Genomic DNA, 23,388 nt, shown 5'->3' on the forward strand with positions numbered 1-23,388 from the left:
TTAAACCTAAGTGAAGACTTTAAAACCAATCTTCCTCCCACATAAACTCCTATATGTGATTTCCGTTTTGATCGTTAGATCAAGGTAAGATAGGAAATCGTTTGCGGTACACTAGCTAGATCTATCAAACCTCAAAATCCGGTACTTATGACTCCCAAAGAGCAGTCCGTATTATTAATCACCTCACTAGTAAAATCTAATCTAATTTCAATAAAAAATCATTATAGAGTAATTAACTTGTGTAATCACAAAGTCCGAGATGAAGAAATTTATGATTTTTATCAATCTTACCTGATCGGAGTGAGAATCAACAATCAGTCTCACGATCAGGATACACGAACTATCTAGATAAAGATAGTCGAACCTGGCTTCAGGAATCCCTAAGCAAAATCTTTTTAGTCGCTAAACCTAAAAAGGTTTAAAGGAGAGAATAACTCTAGTTTACAACTAGGACACGTAAGAAGGGTGTCAGGGATTCAAAAATCCCAGTTGCTTGAGGTTTTGTTTTTATATACTTTTAAGTTCGAAGGTAGTTTTGGAATCAAGCAATCTTTTTCCACCGTTAGATGAAAAATTGACCTGAGATAAACACAAAAAATATACACTTTGGTTAGGATGAACCTTTAGACGAAACTAGCCATACGAACTACAAGTTTAACCATTTAATTTCGTATAACACTTTAGACTTTAATCTTGAGTCACAACCATAGGTTATAATGTGATCAATTATGTCTAGAGGAGTTTTAGAGAGTAACTCAAATGTTGATTATCTCGTAGAAATAATTCGGATACATCTGAAAATATTCGACTGGGTAAGTATGTGTACTGGTACGTGTACTTGCTCCCAGTTCGTGAGTTATTTTTGTCATAGTACGTATACCGGGTATGTGTACCCTTAATACAAAAATAGTTCAGGAACTTTTGGTACCCATACTTGGTATGTGTACCTTCCTGAGTCACGAGTCAACGTAACTTTTTGGTATCCATATGGGTATGTGTACCAAAGGTCATTTCCAAACTATAGCTACGTCGGTACATGTACTATGGCTCTGGACCTATAACATTTACGCCAGTACGTGAGCTAGTATGTGTACTGTCATGTATCCAGATTTTCAGTAGTTATATATCTCTCTAATAATCGATTTGAAACATTCTCGTATAACATCAATGACACATATCATTATTCCAGGCTATTTTCAAATGATTAACTTGATTCATATTTAGGTCATAAACGATAAATTATTTTTAACCAAATTCATAAAGTTTTGAACAAATGTTCTTAAACTTAGTCATTCATATTTCGAGAATAATTAACAAGATAAACTTGACTCGAAATTTCTATTATGCAACACTTTAAAGTCAACTTAGTCATGCGACTTAGTATCATAGATAGAAAGGTGAAAACTTGAGATACAAGTGGTTTAATCTTCACTTACCTTTTGATGTTGAAGTTCTCCAAAGCTCCGGTTGATCTTCGCCTTCAAACGGTAGAACGGAGTGATATCCGAATCTCTACACACTTCTATCCTAATCTGAGAATGACTAAATCTAGACTAGAAATCAAGATATAACTTTGATCAACAAAGTTTGACAAAAAGCTTAAGATAACACTTATGAGTTCGACTGAGCAATTCTCTAACACACATGATTGACGAAAAGCATCTCCAACTATTGCATCCTCTATATGAGGTGTGTAATTATTCATGGGGTACTATGGTGGTTTCCCAAATTAATGGAGAGCGGAAAAAGTCTTCAAAGCCACTTACTAAGCAAGTTAGTGAGAATCTAAGTCCATTCCCTCAATTGACTTTGTTATTCATATTCGCCAAATTTTGAAGTTTGTTTTTTGTTTGATACATTCTATCACACCTTTAGATTTTGATATATGAGTACTTCAATTCCTTAGTGAAAGCCAATCCCAATATCGAAATCAAAGATGGTTTGCCATATCACAAGCCTAAAGGAGCAAGTACAAATTTAAATGTTTTTCAGAAGAAGCGTATACCTCCACAGATGATCAACATGCCAGTTTCTCTAGACAACATGACTGCGGATGAGGTAATCTTTGATTAATATTAAGAATAGAAAACAATGCATATACTTGTAAGGGGAGATAAGGTTGCATTTTAAAATGGTCCCTTGTTTTCCCCCCATGGATCTTCAATGTACGATCCTTCTCGTGTAATTCGAGAACTTGGTTATGTTCAAGAAGAACCCAATGTCGGTGATGAACCATTATTTAAAGTGGAAAGGCAGGAGTGCAACACGTCCCAAAAAACTATTGAGGTAGTTTACTCTTTAAAGCCAGAAACTTCTCATTGGGACGAGAGGCGTGATTGTCGAGTTGATGTGAGTCTTTTGGAACTCGTAATCGACATTCATAAAGCTCATGATAATTACATGCAGTGGTACTCTCATTTTCCCCATCCTTGTGTAACTCGGGAAGAAATTGTTTAACCATCCCGGAAGAAGAAAAATATCGTGAAAGACCCAACAACGGGTCTTAATAATTTTTAAAGTATTGTGTTTCTCTTATTGTTTTAAGATTTATGTAAATTATTGAATAAGTTTATTGATCATTGTTGTTTAGCTAAAAAGAAAAGGGCAACTTAAAGACTCTTGTGAAGATGATATGTTGCGCGAGAGATAAAGGACACCCTTTGTCTAAACATACTGACTTTGTTATCAATGTTACTAATAACGATGTCGCCTAAATATTTCATCGAGCAAGTTTTGCACTAAATAGTTATCGTAGTCGTGGACGTGGACCCCAAGGAAGCCGACGATGCAATGGTACTAAATGAGGTCGAGGTCGAGGTCATGGTGGTTGTGGTCGTGGTCGTGAATGCGAAAATATTGTGTTTTACTTTTTAGACAATTATACTAAGGTTATTTACGTTTGAACAACAATTTCTTAATGTTTTCTTGTAATCAAAACACCTATTATGTTTTATTTCTAGTTGTTATATGAAGCGTAGTTAAATTATGCTAACATTTGTGTTATTCCAAGAACAAAGTCATCAAAGGTTTTAACACTTGTAAAATAGCGACCGAACTAGGATAGTCTTCTTTTTTATGTGTAAATTGACGACCCTGAAAATATAATTTGTGTAGTTACCGGGGTCGTCATGGTATTTAGAATACGAACCTGACCCTGAGTTAGTCGTCATCATATTACAAAAATTTAGATCATGACGACCAAAGTTGCTTAAACTTGACACTTTTCTGAATGAAAACATCCTATAAGTTGTCAAGGTGATAACACTACGACCGTGGCGACCAATATGTAGTCGTCATGTTATAAAGAAACTGTCATGTCGACCATAGATAGATGCATATGACTTTTTCTATAATAAAATATGTTATTAGTCGTCTTAGTAACAAAATTACGACCTTGACAAAAATTTTGTAGTCATCATTTGATGAAACTTTAATAGGGACGACTAATGTTGCTTAAATTTGAATTTTAACTTGATGAAAACATCCTATTAATCGGAAACATTACGAGCACGATGACTAATCCAAGTCGTCATTGTAAGAAAAAATAAACCATAATGATGAGTTCAAAATTCAAAATCGTGCAACTACTACTGCGCCGATTTACTTTCCCAACGATTAGTTTTTGAAACTATCCTATAAATATACTTGTTTTCTCTACCAAACTATATACACTTAGTTTCATGTAATATAAAAAATCGTTTCATCATCTACTCTTTCTAGTTCATCTCATACCCTCTACATGCAGGAATGGCATCATATGTAATACCCCGATATTCGGCAGTGGTTGGCCGAATGGAATGTATTTAATGGTTTGTCCTTTCCTAACACCGAGGCATTTCCAACACAATTTGCTCCAGAGTTAGCAGAAAACTTTGCAGTCAAGCGTGCTCGGGCGGGAGTAATCCAGGGATGGGTGACCTTCCGAGAAGTTTCTGTTGGAATATCGCAGCGATGCCCGTTAAAAATTCCACACTGTCACATAACCGCAATGGCTAAGTGGGGACAATATCGGTGGAGAATCAGGTCATTATAAATTTTATCAGAGCCGACGATGGGTCACCTGCGTAGGGTGAGAGAGTACGCTGCAGGGGTTGTGCCAGATACTGATCTCATGAGGGGAAGGGAACGCCGAAGATTTGGGTTGCTTGAATATATTCCAGGAGTTGTAATACCCCGATATTCGACAGTGGTTGGCCGAATGGAATGTATGTAATGGTTTTTCCTTTCCTAACACCGAGGCATTTGCAGTACAATTCACTCCAGAGTTAATAGAAAACTCTGCAGTTAAGCGTGCTTGGGCAGGAGTAATCCAGGGATGTGTGACCTTCTGGGAAGTTTCTGCTAGATTACCGCAATGATGCCCGTTGAAAAATCCATACTGCCGGATAACCACAATTGCTAAGTGGGGACAATATCGGTGGAGAGTCGGGTCATTACAAAATGATGCAACCGAAGATTTGGAAATAATCAAAACATTATTCAATGAAACCCGACGTGAAGATGGCCAATACGAAAGGGTTTGCACCCAAAACCTTATGGGGAAGGGTGTATATCCATTATCTGATAGATTGTGAAAATACAAAGGGAGAATCTCTGCGACAAATAAACAATAGGTACCAACTTATCCAAAATGAGATAGCTGATTATGTAGGCATACAAGTATGGATATTTAACGGTAGACATTTTGGCTTGTCGATCCAATAATTTGTAACTATATTTTGAGTTTTTTTTTTACATAAACTAAGTTGTTTGATCTTCCACGTATACACTTATAAAGTTTGGTTGTGTTTGTGTAGGAGGAAGTCACGAAAAACGCACTGTTTGAAGGAAAAGAGAGAAGCTTTCACATTTGATGAAAGCTATAAATTCACGAATGAGAAAATTCTGGAGTATGTGCTAGACAATATGTCTAGTTTCTTTGATGGGGATGAAGTTTCCTCCGGTGAAGATTGAGACCTTTATTAATTTTTGATTAGATTTTGATGGTAGATATCTATATAAATCGTCATGAGATTATAATTCGTCCATTAGGGTCGCTTAGGGGTTAAAAGGCTTAGTGTATGTGCTAAGTGCATCTGTGATGCCTACAAAAGTGAGTTAGATTTTAGAATTTGAATCAATGTACCAACCAATGTTACTCAAATAAAGTAGATTATATCTTTTAAGTCTCATCTTTACTAGGTACGTAAAAGGCCATCATGTTTCACCACCACATAACGTGTTGACTAAACATGGTCATCAATGTTTTTATTTTTCAAAGTGAGGACTCTGACAAAACAAATAACTGAAATATACAAATCCTGACGACCCTGAATTAGTCGGCATGTTACTAATTTTCTACCTTGCTGACCAATACGATGTTTATCACACTACTTTATGTATGCAAAATCTCGAATACTGATCATGCTATAAAATTCCATAGCATGTCGAAGTTTGGTCATAGTTAGTCGGCATGGTTGGAATAAATATTACATGATGACATTTAAAAGCCCATTTTGCTATTATACGATCATGTCGACCAAGCCTGGTCAACATGTTTTTTGTTAAGTCGAGCATGATGACATTTTATTACATGATTTATGAATTCCTTATATAATTTGAAGAATTAAACCAACAAAATCTTGTTCAATTCTTCTTGATAAGTGGTCAACTAGAGTTATTCATTTTGTTAAAACCAATTTTTTTTTCCAATTTTTTTTTCCTAACATGATTCATAAATTAAATCTAACAAAAACAATAATCAAAATGTTTACTTAGAAAAATTTAATCTAACATTATTAACTTAACTTAATTAATTTAATAGATTACTGCTAATTAATATGGGAACATATTATGTATTCTTAATGATATATGGATAAAAGGCTTTGGACATAACTCTCAAATGACGTTATTTATCTTATTTCCTAGCCTCAAATTAGTTCAGATAACTCAGTCCGGCGAGTTTTAAACAAAAGAAAATTCTAGACATACCGTTCATAGAGTTTTAAACAAAAGAAAATTAGTGTAGGATATGGAGAACGCCTGAATATAATAGTGAGAGACGGAACTTCGATATAGGCGAGGATTGCACCAAATCTAAAGTCTTTTCCAGTAGCAAGTACCGGGTCGACTAGAGAGTATCTCCTAAGAGTCGAACATAGGTTTTTACGCCGGCCTGTTCGAGCCTTGTACAACCTGCACTACAACAAGCAAAAATACTTGACGCTACCCGCGTCGCGATTAATTTTGTTTTTGGACTAGATGGACAATAATCACCGTGTTAATGGGATTACGAATTCTCGACCATTAACACGGATATACTTACACCATGTCCCGGTTGCAGAAGCTACGAGGTGTTTCCCCTTCACAATCCTGCCAACTGCAGCGCTATAAGGGGATTCCCCACCTTCACAACTGCAGGGTTGCGTTTACATGTTCGCTGATTGGGTTGAAAAGAAAATTATAAGGAAAAGGGGAAATAAAGGAGAGGGGTTGTTAGTCTACATACCTGAAACCCACCTCTTCCACGCGTATTGCCGCCCTCCAAATCTGTCTGTCCAACGCTTGCTCTGGTAGAAGATTCCAGTTGCTCAAGTCGTTCTTTACACACTCGTCCCAAGTTAGCTTCGATCGGCCTCTGCGTTGCATCCTTCCTTTAGCGCGTCTGATGTGACCTACTCACACCGGGGCATCAGACGGTCTTCGCTGAAAGTGCCCAAACCAGCGCAGCCGATGTTGTACGAGCATCTCCTTGATAGGCGAGGATTGTACCATCACCCAAAAATATTTTATTTATATAAAAACTAAAGACGAGCCCATATAACTCAAGAAAAATATATTTTATTTGTTGTAAAAAGTGGATGAACGAGAATTTAAACTCGTTTTTTTACCTTTTCACTTATTGCTCACCTTCGCTTGTGTCAATCTTTCCTCTAACCTTCCTGCTTTCAAGAAGAGAGAAAAGGATTGAAAAATTACATCACGGTTTTAGGCGCTTTCATCAATAGACTCGGCGCGGTACATCGCATACATCGAGCACCACTGTTCATAATGGTCAAAAGAAGTAGTACAAACTAAGAAAAACAAACCGCAATCCGAGTACTTCTTATTCAGCCAATAGAAAATTAATGTTCCCAATCTAACGGTTCATTTACAAGCAAAAACCACTCATACAGATCGCTATCCTATCTAACGGTACAAATCACCATTTCAGAAGTTCAACAAATTCCTAATAAAATACTCCATATAAATAACCCCCACTACCCACTCTCATCTCTCACAAATCAAATAAACAAAGAAAAGAAAACCAGAGAAAAAGAAATTTCAGAGTGAGAAAAAAAATGTCAGGAAGAGGAAAAGGAGGGAAGGGATTAGGCAAAGGAGGAGCAAAGAGGCACAGAAAAGTTCTGAGAGATAACATCCAAGGTATCACTAAACCAGCTATCCGAAGATTAGCAAGAAGAGGTGGAGTGAAACGTATCAGTGGATTGATTTATGAAGAAACTCGTGGTGTTCTTAAGATCTTTCTTGAGAATGTGATTCGTGATGCTGTTACTTACACTGAACATGCTAGGAGGAAGACTGTCACTGCTATGGATGTTGTCTATGCTTTGAAGCGACAAGGAAGAACTCTTTATGGATTTGGAGGTTAGGGTTTGGTTTTATTGAAATTGGGGTTTTTCTGTAGAGGGTTTCGTTGATTTATGAGTTTTAAGTAGTATGTTAATGAAGTAATCGAAGCTGTTATATGAGCTTTCTTTTGATTTGTACTGTTTTCTAAATGAATGAATGAGAAATTTCAGTTTCTTGGTTAATTTGATTTACCAGTTTTTTGATTTGAGCTCGTTGTTGATGTTCTTTATAGTGCCTTAATTTCGTATTTCATATTAGAGTGCAAATGAAACCTAAAGAATAAGATCAATTTCACTAGACTGTTTAGATCTATTGCTGAGAATTGTCAAATTAGGTTTTAACAATCTTCAAAGGAATCTAGCTAGAAGTTATATGTGGAGTCAATTGAGGGCTGCACATTGAAATCATCAGTTGTGAAGAGAAACATTTTATTTCAGTTGAAATTTGTTCATCAAAATCTCTCTTCTTGCTGAGATTTACAACCACACAGGCGCACATGTATCTGTGTGTATCACTCTATCTGTGTCTTGATGTTCCACTAAATTCTTCCAAGTGAAGTTCAATGATGATCTGGGAGGAAGACATTGTCAGGTGAGGAGTTTAGCTAGACATGAGCCTCAATATCAGGTAAAAGAACCTTTTCTTTTTTTTCATTAAGAGATGCTTTCAGTTTCCGGTAACAACATGTGCAACAAAAATTTATCATCAGCATCAACTATAGGCAGCAGTAGTGGTCTTTTAATAGGCATTCTATGTTGTTTACAAGTCAAATCTTTGTGTGTATTCAAACCGTATCAAACCAATGGCTATCTCTGATATCTGATCCATACTTTGAAAGTAATCTTAGGAGCTGTCATCTTCCTGTGCCTGCACTTTTTATGAAGAAAAGATTGATAAATGTAGCATGTGTGAGAGAATACTTTGGTCATGGATAAGCCAAACGGTGTTGATCATGTTCCCTTTGTTTGGAGATTAACTCGTCTAAAAATTTGATACTTGAGTAGCAAATCTTGGTCTTCAATCGAAGCATGGTACTCATGTATTTAAATTTCTGTATTGCAAGATATGAAGGATCAGTTGAGAAAGAGAATGTGCTAGAAACACAGAATCAAAAGAATCACTTTATCCATAGCTGGTGGTTTTTTTATTGAAGTGAATACATATGCTTTGATTCGCCCAACTGTTCCTGGTATATGGTTCACCCAATTTTAATATCCTATGTAAGATCTATCTTCTTTTCCCCTATTCTGTATAATCTCTTTTCTTCTTTTTTTCTTTCTGTAGGGACAATTACATGGCTTAATTATGTTACCAGCAAACCTCTAAAGGTATGCAGTATCACCCTGCAGCTTATATTGTCATTTAATGTTTTCTCAAGAATCAAAAGTCATCAGTAGTTTCTTATCTCATATTTTTGTATGTTTTGCTGTAGGCTGACTGAAAGGTCTTTTATCTGTGCGGATACTGGTGCGCTAGTGGAGGAACCTGCCAAACGCTTTCAACCATATGAAAGGTCGGAATGTTTTATGCGATAGGGCTTTGGTAGCTGTAGTGCCTATTTTTGTTTCATAGACCTTTACTGGTACTGGTTTTCTCTTTTGATCGATTAAAAAGAAGGTAAATAAAAATAGAAAAAGGATATGCATTGCAGAAACTAGCCAGTCATTTGCAAATCTAGATTTGTACGAGTAGTTTATAATTGTGAACTTAATTGCATTGAGAAATGTTTTTCTCAGATAATGTGTAATTTTTGTTTTGTTTGTCATTTTAATTCATTTCTACTAACTTTTCTTTTGTGTAATTGTTTCAGCGAGGACATTCAATTCTCCACGGATGAGCTACCAGAGATGAAAAGAGTTTCAACTGGTCATCTTCGACTTCTTGGTTCAAGCCCTTGAGTTCTGTGTCCCTGTGATGGGGTGAGAAGAATCTCTTTCACATGTCTTTCCTTAAGCTCATTTCTCAGCTAAGATTCATAGCCTCTTATAATTGCCAAGCCTTTGATACTGTTGATTGTCAATGACTGGCGGATCAATCAAGTCATCTCAGAGTCATGCAATAATGATTATCTCCCGAAGGAATAGTAATGGTTCATTTGATGAACACTAACTAAGACTAGAATAAGTATTTAGTGCTCTTGATTTCAGAGAGAAAAGAACCCAAAGATGAAAACAGTAGCAAGACATGATGTTGGGGTGATTTTAACTAACTCTCTACTAATTGATGGTTACTTACTGCAGGAGAGAATAGGAAGTACGTCTACATTTATTGCATTACACAGATCAATGTTACGGTTGGAAAGGTAAGTTGTAATCATCATAGTAATTCCCTGCATCTTAAATATTCCACCCCTTGATTAAACACACATTTTGGCCTTTTTCAGATTTGCAATTGCTTTTTAGGGTGGTTCAAGTCATCCCCAATTGGTTGCTCTTGTTGAACAAGTAAGATATTTTGAATTCGCATTTGTAGATGTCACACACTCACACCTCCATCTCATATTTTATAAAAATGCTTTTTACATTGCATAAATGTTGCTCATCTTAGTTGAGTTTCACAGGAGGAGATAACTAGTCCCAGTGGTTAGGTTGAGCCTCCTGGAATCGTACATGATATGTTTGATGAGGCAAGTTGGTAAAAATCATTTTCTCTGGGTTGAAGTTAAGTTCTTATTTGTGGTTATGCTGAAGAAAGTTGTGATGTTCTATGTAGCAATTTATGGATGCAAATTCTGTGACACCTCGAGCAACTGATGATCAAATAAAGAAAGCTACTGCTCTAGTAAAACCTGTGGACTTGAAAGATTTTTCGGTTTGGCAGTTTGCAAATCCAGGTAAAATGTTCTTCTTCTTAAAGTTCCAGTTTGAACCTTTACTTAGAGAGGGGTTTAACTCGACTAGGGAGTTTTTCATGTTGGAAATTCAGCTCATGATCATTTTACTTAAGTCTGAACATGATTACAAAGTTTTCATGTTGGATATTCTACAGCTGTAATATTTCATTTCATACATGTCATAACAATGTACATGTTAACATTAGATATTACCCTTTCAGAATTCTGTAGAGATAAAAGACACTATTATAAAATCCAGGGTAAACAGCATAAACACCATGGTAGCCGGTATTAAACAGAGTGTCTGATAAGCTTTGTGAAATTAGCAAGAAGACATAGAAAAAATATCTAGTTTCACTTATGGTTTTTGACTTGGGACTCCTACTTCTGTTTCCTCTTGCTTGAATGATGGAAACTCGGAAAATTTATTTATTGCAAGAGGCGGCTAGAGGAAGTCTTAGTTAACGGCCATGTATCTTCTAACCTTTGCGCCATGAGTTGGATATACACATCTTTAGCTGAGTCATTCGACCCTAAGTTATTACTTAACCTTAATTTAGCATTAACCTTAAGCTTACCTTATGTTCATGTTATACACTTAACTAAAAGCTAAACTTATTATTGTCTGGCTTAGATTAAATTAGTCAGAGATCAACTTGCACTAAACATGATTTGTTGCGTAAACCATAGAAAGCCAACAGTTCGAAAATGGCTACCAAATGTGTTTTACCGATCAGTTTCTCTTGCGTATCATGGTCAGTCAAACCCCTCTTTAACATCACACTTAACGGTACTTGTGCATTGCCACATTTGAAGTTCAAGGGGAGTAGATTCTAAGTTGCATAGAATAGTAATTTTCTTTCAGATAAATTATCCTGTTTTTGAAACGTGGCTTTTCTGCAGCCTTGCAGAGACATTATGCTATATTGCAAGCCTTGGCTTTTGACGAAGATGATATGCTGGAGGTAAACGATGAAACTCTACCAGATGAGCAAGGCATGTCAAGGTAAAGTATCCTGTTTCTGAAACGAGGTTTTTCTGCAGCCTTGCAGAGACATTATGCTATATTCCAAGCCTTGGGTTTTGACGAAGATGAGATGCCGGAGGTGAATGGTGAAACTCTAGTAGATGAGCAAGGCATGTCAAGGTAAAAGAAGCTCTACCTTTAGATTGACATCTCCAATTTTAGACTGCACAACAATGTTAACATTTTTTGTTACTTCCAATATTGTGTATTCTAGTGAGAACAGTAAATTAAGTTGAAGGCTATAATTCTATAGATGATCAATCTAATTTATCCATTGCAGACCGGGAATCGTTAATGCTCTTCAGGAATTCAAGGTTTCCGCGCATGGTGAAAACCATGATCAGAAGGAATCTGACGCCCTTTCTGCAACGACAAAGGCTTCAAAAAGACGAAAGGCGGTTGCTGAGAATGCATCCAAGGAGTTGGCAAATTATGACTGAGCTGAGCTTGCTAAAGATGGAAAGGTTAGAGGAAGATTTGGAGTTTGGATATTAGTTTAACAACTATGGCCAACATCCACACAGCAATTTGAAATTGCCAATGTTCGCTTTCATGGTTTGGACTTCGGATTTTCCTTGCAGTCTAGCTATTTAAAAGTGGTGGGTCTGAAGCGCTATCTGATGGCTCACAATTGGGGTTGAAATGTGTGAAATACTGATGTGGTTGAGGCAATTGGGGTAAAGAGGGTGGATTGCCTAACTTCTTCAATGTTCAAGCCACCTTCGGGAGTCATAGTACCAGTTGGCAATTGGTTAAACAAATCTCCCGGAGTTGTATCCAATGAAAACAAAGTTACGGTTCTACGTAAATGTTGAGTCCTTTGAACAACGACTACATATTGACCATCTTCAATCCAATCTTTTATCCAATTATTGGCATTGTATTTTGTATGATTGAAAAACATTGGTGTGATTTCGAAGAAAAGATTCACAAACACGAAAATATGTATACCACCATATCGAAAGTAATAACATTGTTGGTTGATACATTTACCATGTCAAAATAATAAATAAAATGTGTGAAAAATATTGGTTCTTATCTCCAACACTTCCCAAAAACCGTTAAAGCACACGTCGAGCATATAGCGAGGGCTGTGTAAAGTTCTGATAAAATTGGAGACCCTAATTTTTTTTTTTTTTTTAATAAATAAGGAACCTTTTCATTAATGGGATTTCAAGGTTACGATGAGTTTAAGATCGAAAATAAGAGAATACAAAGTAACAAGAACATACCGTAAGAGTACAATACCGAGAAATTCACAAGAGAAAGAGAAGGATTACCGAAGTAAGACAAATACAAGTATGAATAAGATCCGATTAAATCGGAAGAAGGATGGTTTTTCGCGGAATTAAATTCCAACCATTTAGTTTGTTTTTCTTCTTTAGAAAGAAATGCTCCCAAAGTAGGAGTGATTTTCTCAAATCTCTTGTAATTAGTGATGAAACTTCCGTCATCAAAAAGACCACCGATGAAGATTTCGTCGCCGAAAAAGTTGATGATGAAGATTCCGATGAAGAGTTTGTCGCCGGAGACAACAAAGATGGAGATTTCGTCATTGGAGAGCATCACTATTGATCTTAAAACCCAACCCAATAACCTAGAATCGTCATTGAAGCGAAGATAAACCTCAAAAGACTAGATCTGAGCAGAGGAGGGTTGTTTTTGATGGTTTTGTTGGAGAAGAAGAATGAGTGAGAGAGAGGTGAGAGGAGTGATAGGAGAGTTATTGGAGACCTAGTCATATCTTGGTATCATATGTTGGTGCTTGTTCTAAATATTCTAATGATTCGAAAAAACCAATTAATACCACTAAGCTAGCATTTGGAAATAGACATTGGTTATATTGTCCAAAACACAAATACATGTTCGAGTTCCTCATAATGTTTAGGGTACAAATGTTGTGTATTTTGTTAGCATAACGTTGTAAAATACTTTCCAACCCAATCACTTTTAATTTATATGCTTGTATTTGTCTATATTTTGGATTTTCTTCTAGATCATTTGAGTATAAACGAAGTCGGTCTTTTCATCTATCTTCGGACTCCCATTTTAATTTGTTAAATGGAAGTAAATTTTCCTCACATGAAATTCTCGTTAAGATGTACAATCTAGTGGTGTAACTCCTATTTAACAACATATTCTTTATTAGAGTTTGTCGAGTTTTATAAAACTAAAAACAAAATTTAGTTACGCAAAAAACAAACTTACCACATTCAAAATCCTTGAAAAAGAACGTATGTGTAGTCTTCCACCATCGTTCCTATATATAACTTGAACTATCTGAGTCCTATGATTTCTAGGTTTTATATCATATAAACGCCACCAAGGATATCTTCAGACTCTTTCTTGAGCATAAGAGAGAAGTAACTTGAACATCGTATGGAACTCAAACTACCCACCTCTTAGAGCGACTGGATTAACTTGCCCTGGATGGCCAAATATATGCACAAAAGTACACCATCACCAGCTAGTTGTCTAACACGTTGAAACTCGTATTCTTTATCCTGCACATATATAATTTAATCCAATGAGTGGTGTGATAATATATTCTTTGACTTTTCTGTTTCTTTTTCTTTTCTTACTCATATTTGGAAGGATAACTAAACAATTTTGTTTAGGAGGCAGCAAAGAAGGTGTCAAGAGGAATGAGAGGGGAGGCGTGGTATATATAGGTGTTATAGAGTCCACCATTAGCGATATTGAGTCGAACGTTGGCAATATTAATAATATTTAGCGATATTCTGAAAATAGCCACCGATAGATTCTCTATCGCTGACGAAATAGACAATATCGCTCGATAGGGACTCAATCGCTTAACTTTTTACCACAGTACCGCAACTTTTTTGCCATGGAAAATTAATTTCTTTGAAATGGTATAGGCCTAAAAAGCAAAAAAGTTCAAGTTCCGGATATTAACCAAGTCAAACCTGCAGCTAAAAGGCAAAGAAGAGTTCAAGGCAAGGAAAATTAAGGCAAAGACAAAGTAAATATAGAAGTTAACTATACGGGTCAAAAGAACAAATGAAAATGTCCTCATAAGCGCACCGAATTGAAGTTTATTCAAATGAAGAAAACCAGGAGGTCAAAAATTGTCAAAGATTTTTATTGAAGTTTTTTGTCCAAGTTTATATCTTGTAAAATGACGCAGTATTATTAGTTAATTCGAAGTTCATATATAATGTAAAAAGGCACAATTGTTAATATATTCGAAAATTTGATTCGAAAAAAGAAGTATTTTTGAAAATTAGCCTTATATTTTTCATGGGTTTTGTTATCTTATGCATCCATGCACAAGTTAACACCCGATCATTGCATCGGTAAAGTGCAAAACCAATTAAAAAAATTAGAGACATAATTTTTTCTTGCATTGAAGATTGTAAAACTTCACTCCTAATAAATGGTTTTGCACTTTCCCGATGCAATGATCGGGTGTTATCTTGTGCATGGATGCACAGGATAACAAAACCCATTTTTAATTAATCGATACTTAGTTAAAACTTACATTTAATTAGATTTATATTTAATTAGAACTTAAATTTAGCTTAAAAATTAATTGAAACATTACTTAGAATAACAAGACGAGATTATATGTGGGCAACATTTTTAAGATCTCATAACAACTTCCATATTTATTTTCCGTTCTTGTGGATCCACTTCCCCGAACAACTTGGTTCAATGTTCATCAGTCTAATTCCTTATGTTTCGACCGGCTCGCATTACCAGGGCAACAAACAAATTTACATCCTTATTGATTAAAATGAAATGATCACTTAACCCGCTTGCATCACGATTATTGAGTTTCATTGTTTCTCCTTGAAATTTCTGAAACATGTTTCCCATAATGGCCCGCCTTGTTGTAGTGCACATGTCATACAATCTTGGCTAAAATATATATAACTCCGGCAAATACATTCATCTTCGGCGATATGAAATTTTGCAGGACAATTTCTTGTTGGAATTTGCACATTGGCTCGGTTAACACATCTTTGATTTTCGTCGGCATGTTGGTTTTCTATGAACTCGGCTATCGTAGAATTCATATTACAAAAAATTAGAAGAATTTTGAACGGTATGAAAGAGCGAGAGATCGAGAAATTCTAGAGAGATTTAGAGATTCTGGTGTGAGTTGAAATGAAATTGAAGTTGAGTTTTTGTACGAGATGGATTTTTTACCGTTGGATGATGAACCACTGAGCGATGACATAGCGCCGAGTAGTAGTCTTTTTATCTCTAGAGATATGCAGACCAGCGAGCGATATAAAAACCACCGAGAGATGGAGTTTCTATCGCTCGTTAGATTCTCTATCAAACCTTACTAAGTGGTAAATATACCACTTAGCTATATATGTTTGCCACTTTTCCATGCCCATAGCGGGTGCAAAAGTGGCAAACTATACCAAATGCCACATGCATAGGAACCCACCTGAGTAAACCATACCTATCTACATAAATGAATTTTGGCCTAAGTTTGTTTACCTATTAGGACCGAGTTCCGTCGACTTTGACACTTAAGAAGAGACATATTTGTTCAGCAGGAATTATCAACTACTAATCCCTTTGTTTCTAGAAAAGAGATATTATTCTTTTTTTATTTTAACAACTTTTCTAAAAACAGAGATAATATTAAAACGTCGTCAAACTATACAATGAATTATGAAGAGTATTATATATATATGAAGCTAATCCTAGAAATCTCTATGGAAACTCCATGTTCTCAACTCAACCAATTGGATTTGCTTGAAATTTTTTTCCCCTACCACATGTATCAGAATTCCCAACACTTAAATCACCTCGCTACAGGCATTTGAGATGTGCTGGCAGCATTTGCAAAACCGAATTCTCAAGATGAAATATACCAGAAGCATCAGCAACTGCTACCTGCTAATCCTAATCCCTTGGTTTGGCATGTACCAAACGCCCCAGACTACGTTATCCGGGCATACTACTGTTCATCAGGACACCTCCTTAAGAAAAATCTCTTTATTCTTCTTCCACATATTATATTGCTCATCAGAAGAATCGAGGAGAGATGGTTTTAGTTGAAAATCACAAAATCATCTTTGTAATGGCAGAAGAAGAAGAAGCACCAAAACCACTTATTATATTCCAGAGATATTCCTTAAGAAGACAAAATGACAGTTGTGTAAATACTAATTACTGAGATAAGTCCTTACAAATATTATTTATTAACCAAACCATTCATTGATCTACAATAACGAGTAACGACTGATATTTAATTCTAAAATACTATAAACCAAAAAAGAAATCAGAAATATTTGAGATCCGACGGCTGAATTTTAAAGCCATCAAATCTAACGGTTCATATCGAATCCTGTTTCAATTTGGGTAAGCTATTCAGTTTTGGCTTGCGCAACTTAAAAGAGAGGGAGATGAAGAATGTCAAAGAGAGTAAGAAAAATATCGGAGAGGGTAAGTAAATGACCAGAAAGTGTAAGAAGAAGACCACACAAGTTGAAAGGCCAACATCGTCTACTGGTAAACGTTACATTGTGAAAAGGTTGAGGGAATGGGAAAAGGTTGTTCTATATTATATGGCAGTGAGAAGTTTGGAGATGGTAATTGGGAGGGGATTTTGGATCATTACTACGATGTCTTTAAATTCAGGTTAGCGGGCTATATAAAGCTAATCTACATCATATTGCAAATCTAATATGTTAGCTAGGAAAAATTTCGTGATCCTCTATCTTCGTTACCAATTTCGATTATGTGGAAATATCTTTGATTTTCTTTTAATTTGATAGGACTCGTCACATTTCAGTGATTATTTTTCTACTAGTTTCCTTCAAATTCTTAATTTCAGTTTTTCTTTTGATGTGATTCTATCTTGAAGATTTGTTCATTGTCATGTTGGAATATATGGCACATATATTAGCCACAAAGATGATCGAGGTGGTCAGTTAACTTACATGCATTTAACGGACGTGTGAAGAAGACATTTACAAGATCAAGTCATGTAGAAGATTACGTAATCTAGCTAGATAAGTTTAGTTTACCTAGTCAAGATAGTTTGTTACTATAAATTTACTTCTTATTCAATAATACTAATTCTATAAATATGATTCATTATGTAATTGTAACTTATCTCAGAATCACCAAACTCCCGAGATGAGTAATATAATTCACTCCAAGGGGTTTCTCAGTGGATGTATGCCATTAATACTGTACCACTTTAACTTTTTGTTCAATTTTATTTCAATCTTAGTCGATGATCCGTCTCGATACCAATAATTTATTATGTCATGTTCCTTAATCTGATTCATTTTGATTCTTTCAGTTTTTTGACTTATTTTGATTTGTTTTTCTTTTTTGATTTCTTTTACAAGATTTATTGATGATTTGTATTTTTCTTATCCAATCGGTTCAATAACTAATTTCAACTTCTACAACATAATTTTATTATTCTTATTTTTAATTGATTGAAGCAAGCTTTTTAAATTGTGAATCGAAGCGTTTTTCGTTTTTAAGAATTGATTCGTATATCGAATCGTGAAACGTAGATTCATAATCGGTTTTTATATACAAATTTTAAATAAGATTTAGTTAATGTAATATATTTTAGGATGATAATATACATTTAAACACAAGTAATGATGAGCATAAGACGATTTTGTAATTAAACTTATTATACAAAATGTGGGATATATCATACGTTAAAGAATTCAAAATGGCTCGGTGGTTTAGAGTGTAAGGAAGAAAGTTGTGGATCTCAAGGTTGAAAACCAGTGCTCTCTTTGTTTTCTACAAGAAAAGTTTGCAAATTAAAACCAAGTTTTCTGTGAATCTATTCAAGAATCGTCAAACAGACTTAAAATCTTATTATTTTTAGGAGATTCGGTTCTCTCTGTTCTATATTATTCCTCATACCGGATAAGTGTAGGAATCTTACAACGCAAAGAGAAGCTGCTGCAAAGGATATGAAACCTGGTTTTGAGATAATATGGTATTTGATCATTATATTTTTTTTTATCAATCGATTAAATTTGTGTTTTTTTGTGTTTTTTTTTTGATGAATTTATTTCTTGTTGTTCTTTCAGAGGGAGGGTGCCCAATCCAGCATACAAGCAATATTTACAGTGGGCATCTCTAAGGCATCTATAAGCAAAATAACACCATCACACGAGCACAACATCTCCAAGGTATGACTATTCTGCATGGTACTACTGGATATATCGGGTTCATATGCATCAAATATGGCTAAGAAAACTAGTGGTGTTGTACTTTTAGTAATTTTTTATATTAATATGGTGCGATGGAGATCAAAAAGAAGACATCGATAGTGGGTATACTGATCCATACTACATTGCGCTTGATCTCTGGTGTTGAAGAACCTTGAACTACACCGGACCATTTCTGAAATTTTAGTATGGGAGATCAACCGTCTCAACAACACATTGTTCAACCTAACATAACCAATATAACACCTCAAGGAACTATTGTACGACTTTCTTTCTTAAGGCCATCACATACCGTTAGGATTTCATCCGTCTTGGTGTTTATGCCCCATCTTAACAATAATCAATTCATGGTGTATGTCATCTTACAAGCACTTGTGCTTGACCTGCATCAACATGTAGCAGCACTGATGGGTTTCTAGAAATGGGTTTCCACTTGACTATCGGCCAAGTTCCGATGCATGATCATCTTAATGTTATGCATTACACGGTAGTACCATGTTCTGTTGTTAAGCTAATTCTGGGTGGTCCTCCATCTCAAAATGTTAATCCCCCAGACCTTTGAGAAAGTTGGAGATGGAGATTTTGTTATAGAATTTTAACTGCGCATACTATCTTAGTAAATTTCCCGTGTTCCTCTATTGCTAATTAGTCATCTGAACTATTTCCTCAGGTTGTATTAGTTTGATATCTTTATTTTGTTATGGAATTCAAATTTAGACTACAAAAAAAAAAGATCCATACTATATTTATGAAAAAGTCATTAGTAGTGCACATTCAAAATCTTAAATCATGTTAGTACACAATATGTGTATAAATTCATAAATATAAAAAAAAAAATATAATTATGTTAGTACTCATTCGTCCTTCTTGGATCGCCTTTTGCATATTGTATGTTGTATAGTACTAATGACTTTATAATTTTGAATACATAATTATATGTTATATACATATTGTATACTAACATGATTTAAGATTTCGAATGTTCAGTGCTAATGGGTTTCTAATAAATATAGGTTGGATCAGTACACCCACCGTTGATATCTTCTTTCTGGTCTCTGTCATACCATATATTAACATATACAACATCATAAAAAGAACAACACCATTAATTTTTTTTAGCCAAACTTAATGCATAAGAATCCGATAAATCCATTTGTATAATATATTGTAGAAGTATTTCAGAGACATATGATGCCAAATAAACGATCTTAAGAGATAGTGATAGCTTTGCATTCTCTTGTCGATCTTTTATAAGCAAAATCTTTAACATTTTAGATAATAAGAAACATATCATGACAGATACATTTTTAGTTCCTATAAATTCCATGCAGAACTCTAGTTAATTTATGTGGGCTCTTACCAACATTATATGAAAACAGGAGTCATATTCTAAAAAGCTAAATCAGCACAACATTATAGGCTACAAAGACTATGAAGACTTGATTCAGAATATGTGAATACATTAGTGGAACCTTCTATATTAGAGTTGGTAATTTTCTGGATCGGGTTCTCACACCACCCCATCAAATAATTTCACTCTTGTCCTTGGTGTGTAGTATTACACACTACAAAAGTGAATAGCAAATATGTTAGGATTGAACAAACACCTAGTTCTCTTTTTGTGGAAGTAAATATTTTTGTTTTTCAAATGCTTCAACAATGGAATTTAATATTGTTCGGATATTTGCAGGATTTTGTGTTGTTGAAATTTGAATCAATCGTATAAAGATGTAGTTAAGAGATTGTTATGTAATGTAATGTTTTGTCCTTTGATTATTGTATTCTCCATATGTAAAGAGTTTTGTCACTAAAATTGAAAAATTAGGAGATTATTAGAGTATCGCCGGTTGAACCCACCAAGCGTAGGTATGTCAAGTTTGGTTCATATTTCAGCTTTAAAACTCGAGGATGCTTTCGTTAGGTTAGACTAAGTCTATAAATATTGAGATAACTTTAATCTGAAGAACCTGAACACATCATCCTTTTGTTCGAGGTTAGTAATACAAACTTGGCTTATTTCCATTTCTATCTATATTGCTTTAAAGTTGTTTTATTAGAAACATAATATACAAGGTTATATATATATATATATAGTAGTGTTGACTTGATCATTATAGTATGATCAAAGTATCAGGGAAGAATATACAAATTGTGTTACAAATTTGGTATATTGAAATATGAAGCATAACGTTTATCTTTTGAAATTCGTATATGCGACATAACACTATCTTTGTAATTCGTTACTAGATTATGTTTTGAACTTTGGGTTGATTCCATGCCTACAAAACTATATTGAACTACATGAGTGTAAGGAATTAGACTTTGAAAGCTTGTTTCGTAGTTGAAAGGAATCAAAGGATCTATTCTAGGACAACTCCATTAAACGATGATCAATACTAGGACAGTCCCAGGGATCTATTGTTGAACCGATCCATACTTGCGATCTATAGCATGACCGGTCCCTGATTAAGATTTTTGATTGTGATTGTAGTAAATAGGATTTGTTTCAGACTTGTGAAGGAAATGGAATTTTAGATTTAATAAAATTATATATACAAAAATATTAACAATGGGTGCGAGAGGTAACCAAGACACTAGATTCCACTATTATGCAAAATTGAATGATAAATATTTCAAAACTCTATTCAATTCTTAAGTCCTCTTTTATCTTTAATTCACCATCAATCATACAGATTCTCAAACATTATTTGTAAACCTTAAGCATAGATTATCAAGAGATTAAACCAAGCATAACCTATCAAACTGAATAACAAATAATTAAGACAATCATTCAAATAATTTAAAACTCTGCAAAAGCAGCGATTAGGTGAATTATATAATTAAATGAAATAGTTACCCATTTATGTTGTGTGAATAGCTTCCTCCATTGCCTTGGTTACGAGGGAATTAGCTCATCATAGTAAAAATGCTCTCAAAATAATTTATTATGGCTCAAAAATGGTTTACAAATGATGAGAATGTGAGAAATACAATAAAACCGGGTTTGTAACAATTATATTTGTTACAAACCAGAGAACTACGACCCTCAGTGACAAAATAAGACTGCTGAAGCTGTGTCGCAAACGCTGTAGCAAATAAGTCTGCCTGATGTACGACCCACAGGTGTGAGTCGTTATTAATGTAGCACAACGACTGCTGGTGCAGGTCCGTTCTTCGTGTTCTTCATGTTCATCATCAGCAGCAGCAGCAGAAACCGAGTTTGGGAAAACTCGAATTTCTTCTTCTCTGGCTCTCCTCATCCCCCCAGACTCTCGACACCCCTTCTAGGACACCCAGGGAACCTATTTATACCCAACAATGATAAGAAATCACGCTCATTAACTCTCCATGATCCTCCATTACTCGGTGTTAAAAGAAAATATTTTCCGAATATTTTCTTCCCTGAAATGATTCTCCACGCGTAAACAGCTTCTGATACTCCCTTATTTAGATTCTACACACATCTTCAATGACTAAGTGTCATCCAAACACGAGCAGCACACATCAAACTTGCTGAAAATCCGTGAATATCATTTTCAAACCCGTGTTGCCGTGATTTCTTCCACGTGATTATCCAGCCAAATTCAGTCGAAACAATCACCCATACCAGCTCTGTTATGATATATTACATCTTTCCACAAAGTTTCAGCGATTGAATCGCACAAAATCACGTCCAAATGCAATCGAGAAAATCTGCCAGTGAAGAGCAAATATTTTCCCGCCAAAATATTTTTTTGAATTTGTGAAGAAGGTCACCCCTTATCCAGTGGTCTCCCCCTTATCCGTTGATGGAGTCCGAATAACACATGTCCCTTGGGGTGCCTTTAGTAATTTTTCTGGGTTCCTCCGGTGCATTTCTGGGGTGTTTCCAACACTTTTTCTAGGGTGTAAAACACCACTTTTCGAGCCAATTTCGCCGCAAGAGCTTATTTTTCCAAAAACATCTACAAAAATATAAAATAACACAATAAGTATTTAATCGAGTCTAACAATACAGAACATTGAGAACAAAATAGACACATAAATGAGTCTATCAAATACCCCCAAACTTATTATTTGCTAGTCCTCGAGCAAAATTTATTTTTGAAAAGTGACCGAGTTAATCTCGGGTGGGTTTATCAGAGGTGTACCCACAAAAAACCATTTACTCCCAAACCTAGCTATCTACGCAGAACCTTGGAAGGCACTAAAGAATCTCCTTGGTTGGCATACAAACATTTACTATTGGAGGAAGTACCCTGATGCGAAATTCCAAAATTCATATATAAGTGACAGAGATCTACTCAGATAGTTTCACTATGGACATCATAACCAGAGTCAAAACTAATCACATAGATAGATAATGAGATGGATATAGAAAAACATAGATGGTTTTGATGTTTACTAGGTGAACGGTGTTTTCCATATCTGTCTAAAGGCCACTACTAGGATGAACCTATCCTAATGAACTGAGATATCGGTTTGACTAATATCAACACACTGGCATATACAAGGGAACCAGTGATTGACTACATAGAACAAATTTTTTTTTTTGATTAACGGCATGAATAGATCTTTTGGATCCAAGCGCATGCTTCTTGTCAGCAGATTACATGATAGTTCCCACGGGTCCTGCATTCCACGCTTGCTTAGGCGACGGAGACAGGGAGAACACACACATATTGCTATCCAAGTGTTAATGTTTATTCCGATTGGTCTAATTGGTATGGTCTTTTTTTTTT

General features: G+C 35.2%; 1 protein-coding gene across 1 annotated transcript; it reads left to right on the forward strand.

Annotated features, from left to right (window-relative positions):
• Nucleotides 1-1,713: 1,713 nt before the first annotated feature.
• On the forward strand, nucleotides 1,714-7,793 carry LOC113280564 (histone H4-like). The gene is made up of 3 exons (XM_026529176.1): nucleotides 1,714-1,773; nucleotides 1,876-2,058; nucleotides 7,275-7,793. The coding sequence occupies exons 1-3, from the start codon at nucleotides 1,714-1,716 to the stop codon at nucleotides 7,629-7,631; spliced, it is 600 nt and encodes a 199-aa protein (XP_026384961.1). The 3' UTR covers nucleotides 7,632-7,793.
• Nucleotides 7,794-23,388: the final 15,595 nt, after the last annotated feature.

This window comes from Papaver somniferum, chromosome 5, assembly GCF_003573695.1.
Source record: "Papaver somniferum cultivar HN1 chromosome 5, ASM357369v1, whole genome shotgun sequence".
Classification (NCBI taxonomy): domain Eukaryota; kingdom Viridiplantae; phylum Streptophyta; class Magnoliopsida; order Ranunculales; family Papaveraceae; genus Papaver; species Papaver somniferum.

Excerpts from the sequence above, each read along its gene's own strand:
- LOC113280564 (XM_026529176.1), top strand. The coding sequence starts at position 1,714 with ATGGTGGTTTCCCAAATTAATGGAGAGCGGAAAAAGTCTTCAAAGCCA. Across the intron at positions 1,774-1,875 it reads CAAAGCCACTTACTAAGCAA|ATTTTGATATATGAGTACTT; the intron begins GTTAGTGAGAAT and ends TCACACCTTTAG. Across the intron at positions 2,059-7,274 it reads ACAACATGACTGCGGATGAG|AGAAAAGAAAACCAGAGAAA; the intron begins GTAATCTTTGAT and ends TCAAATAAACAA.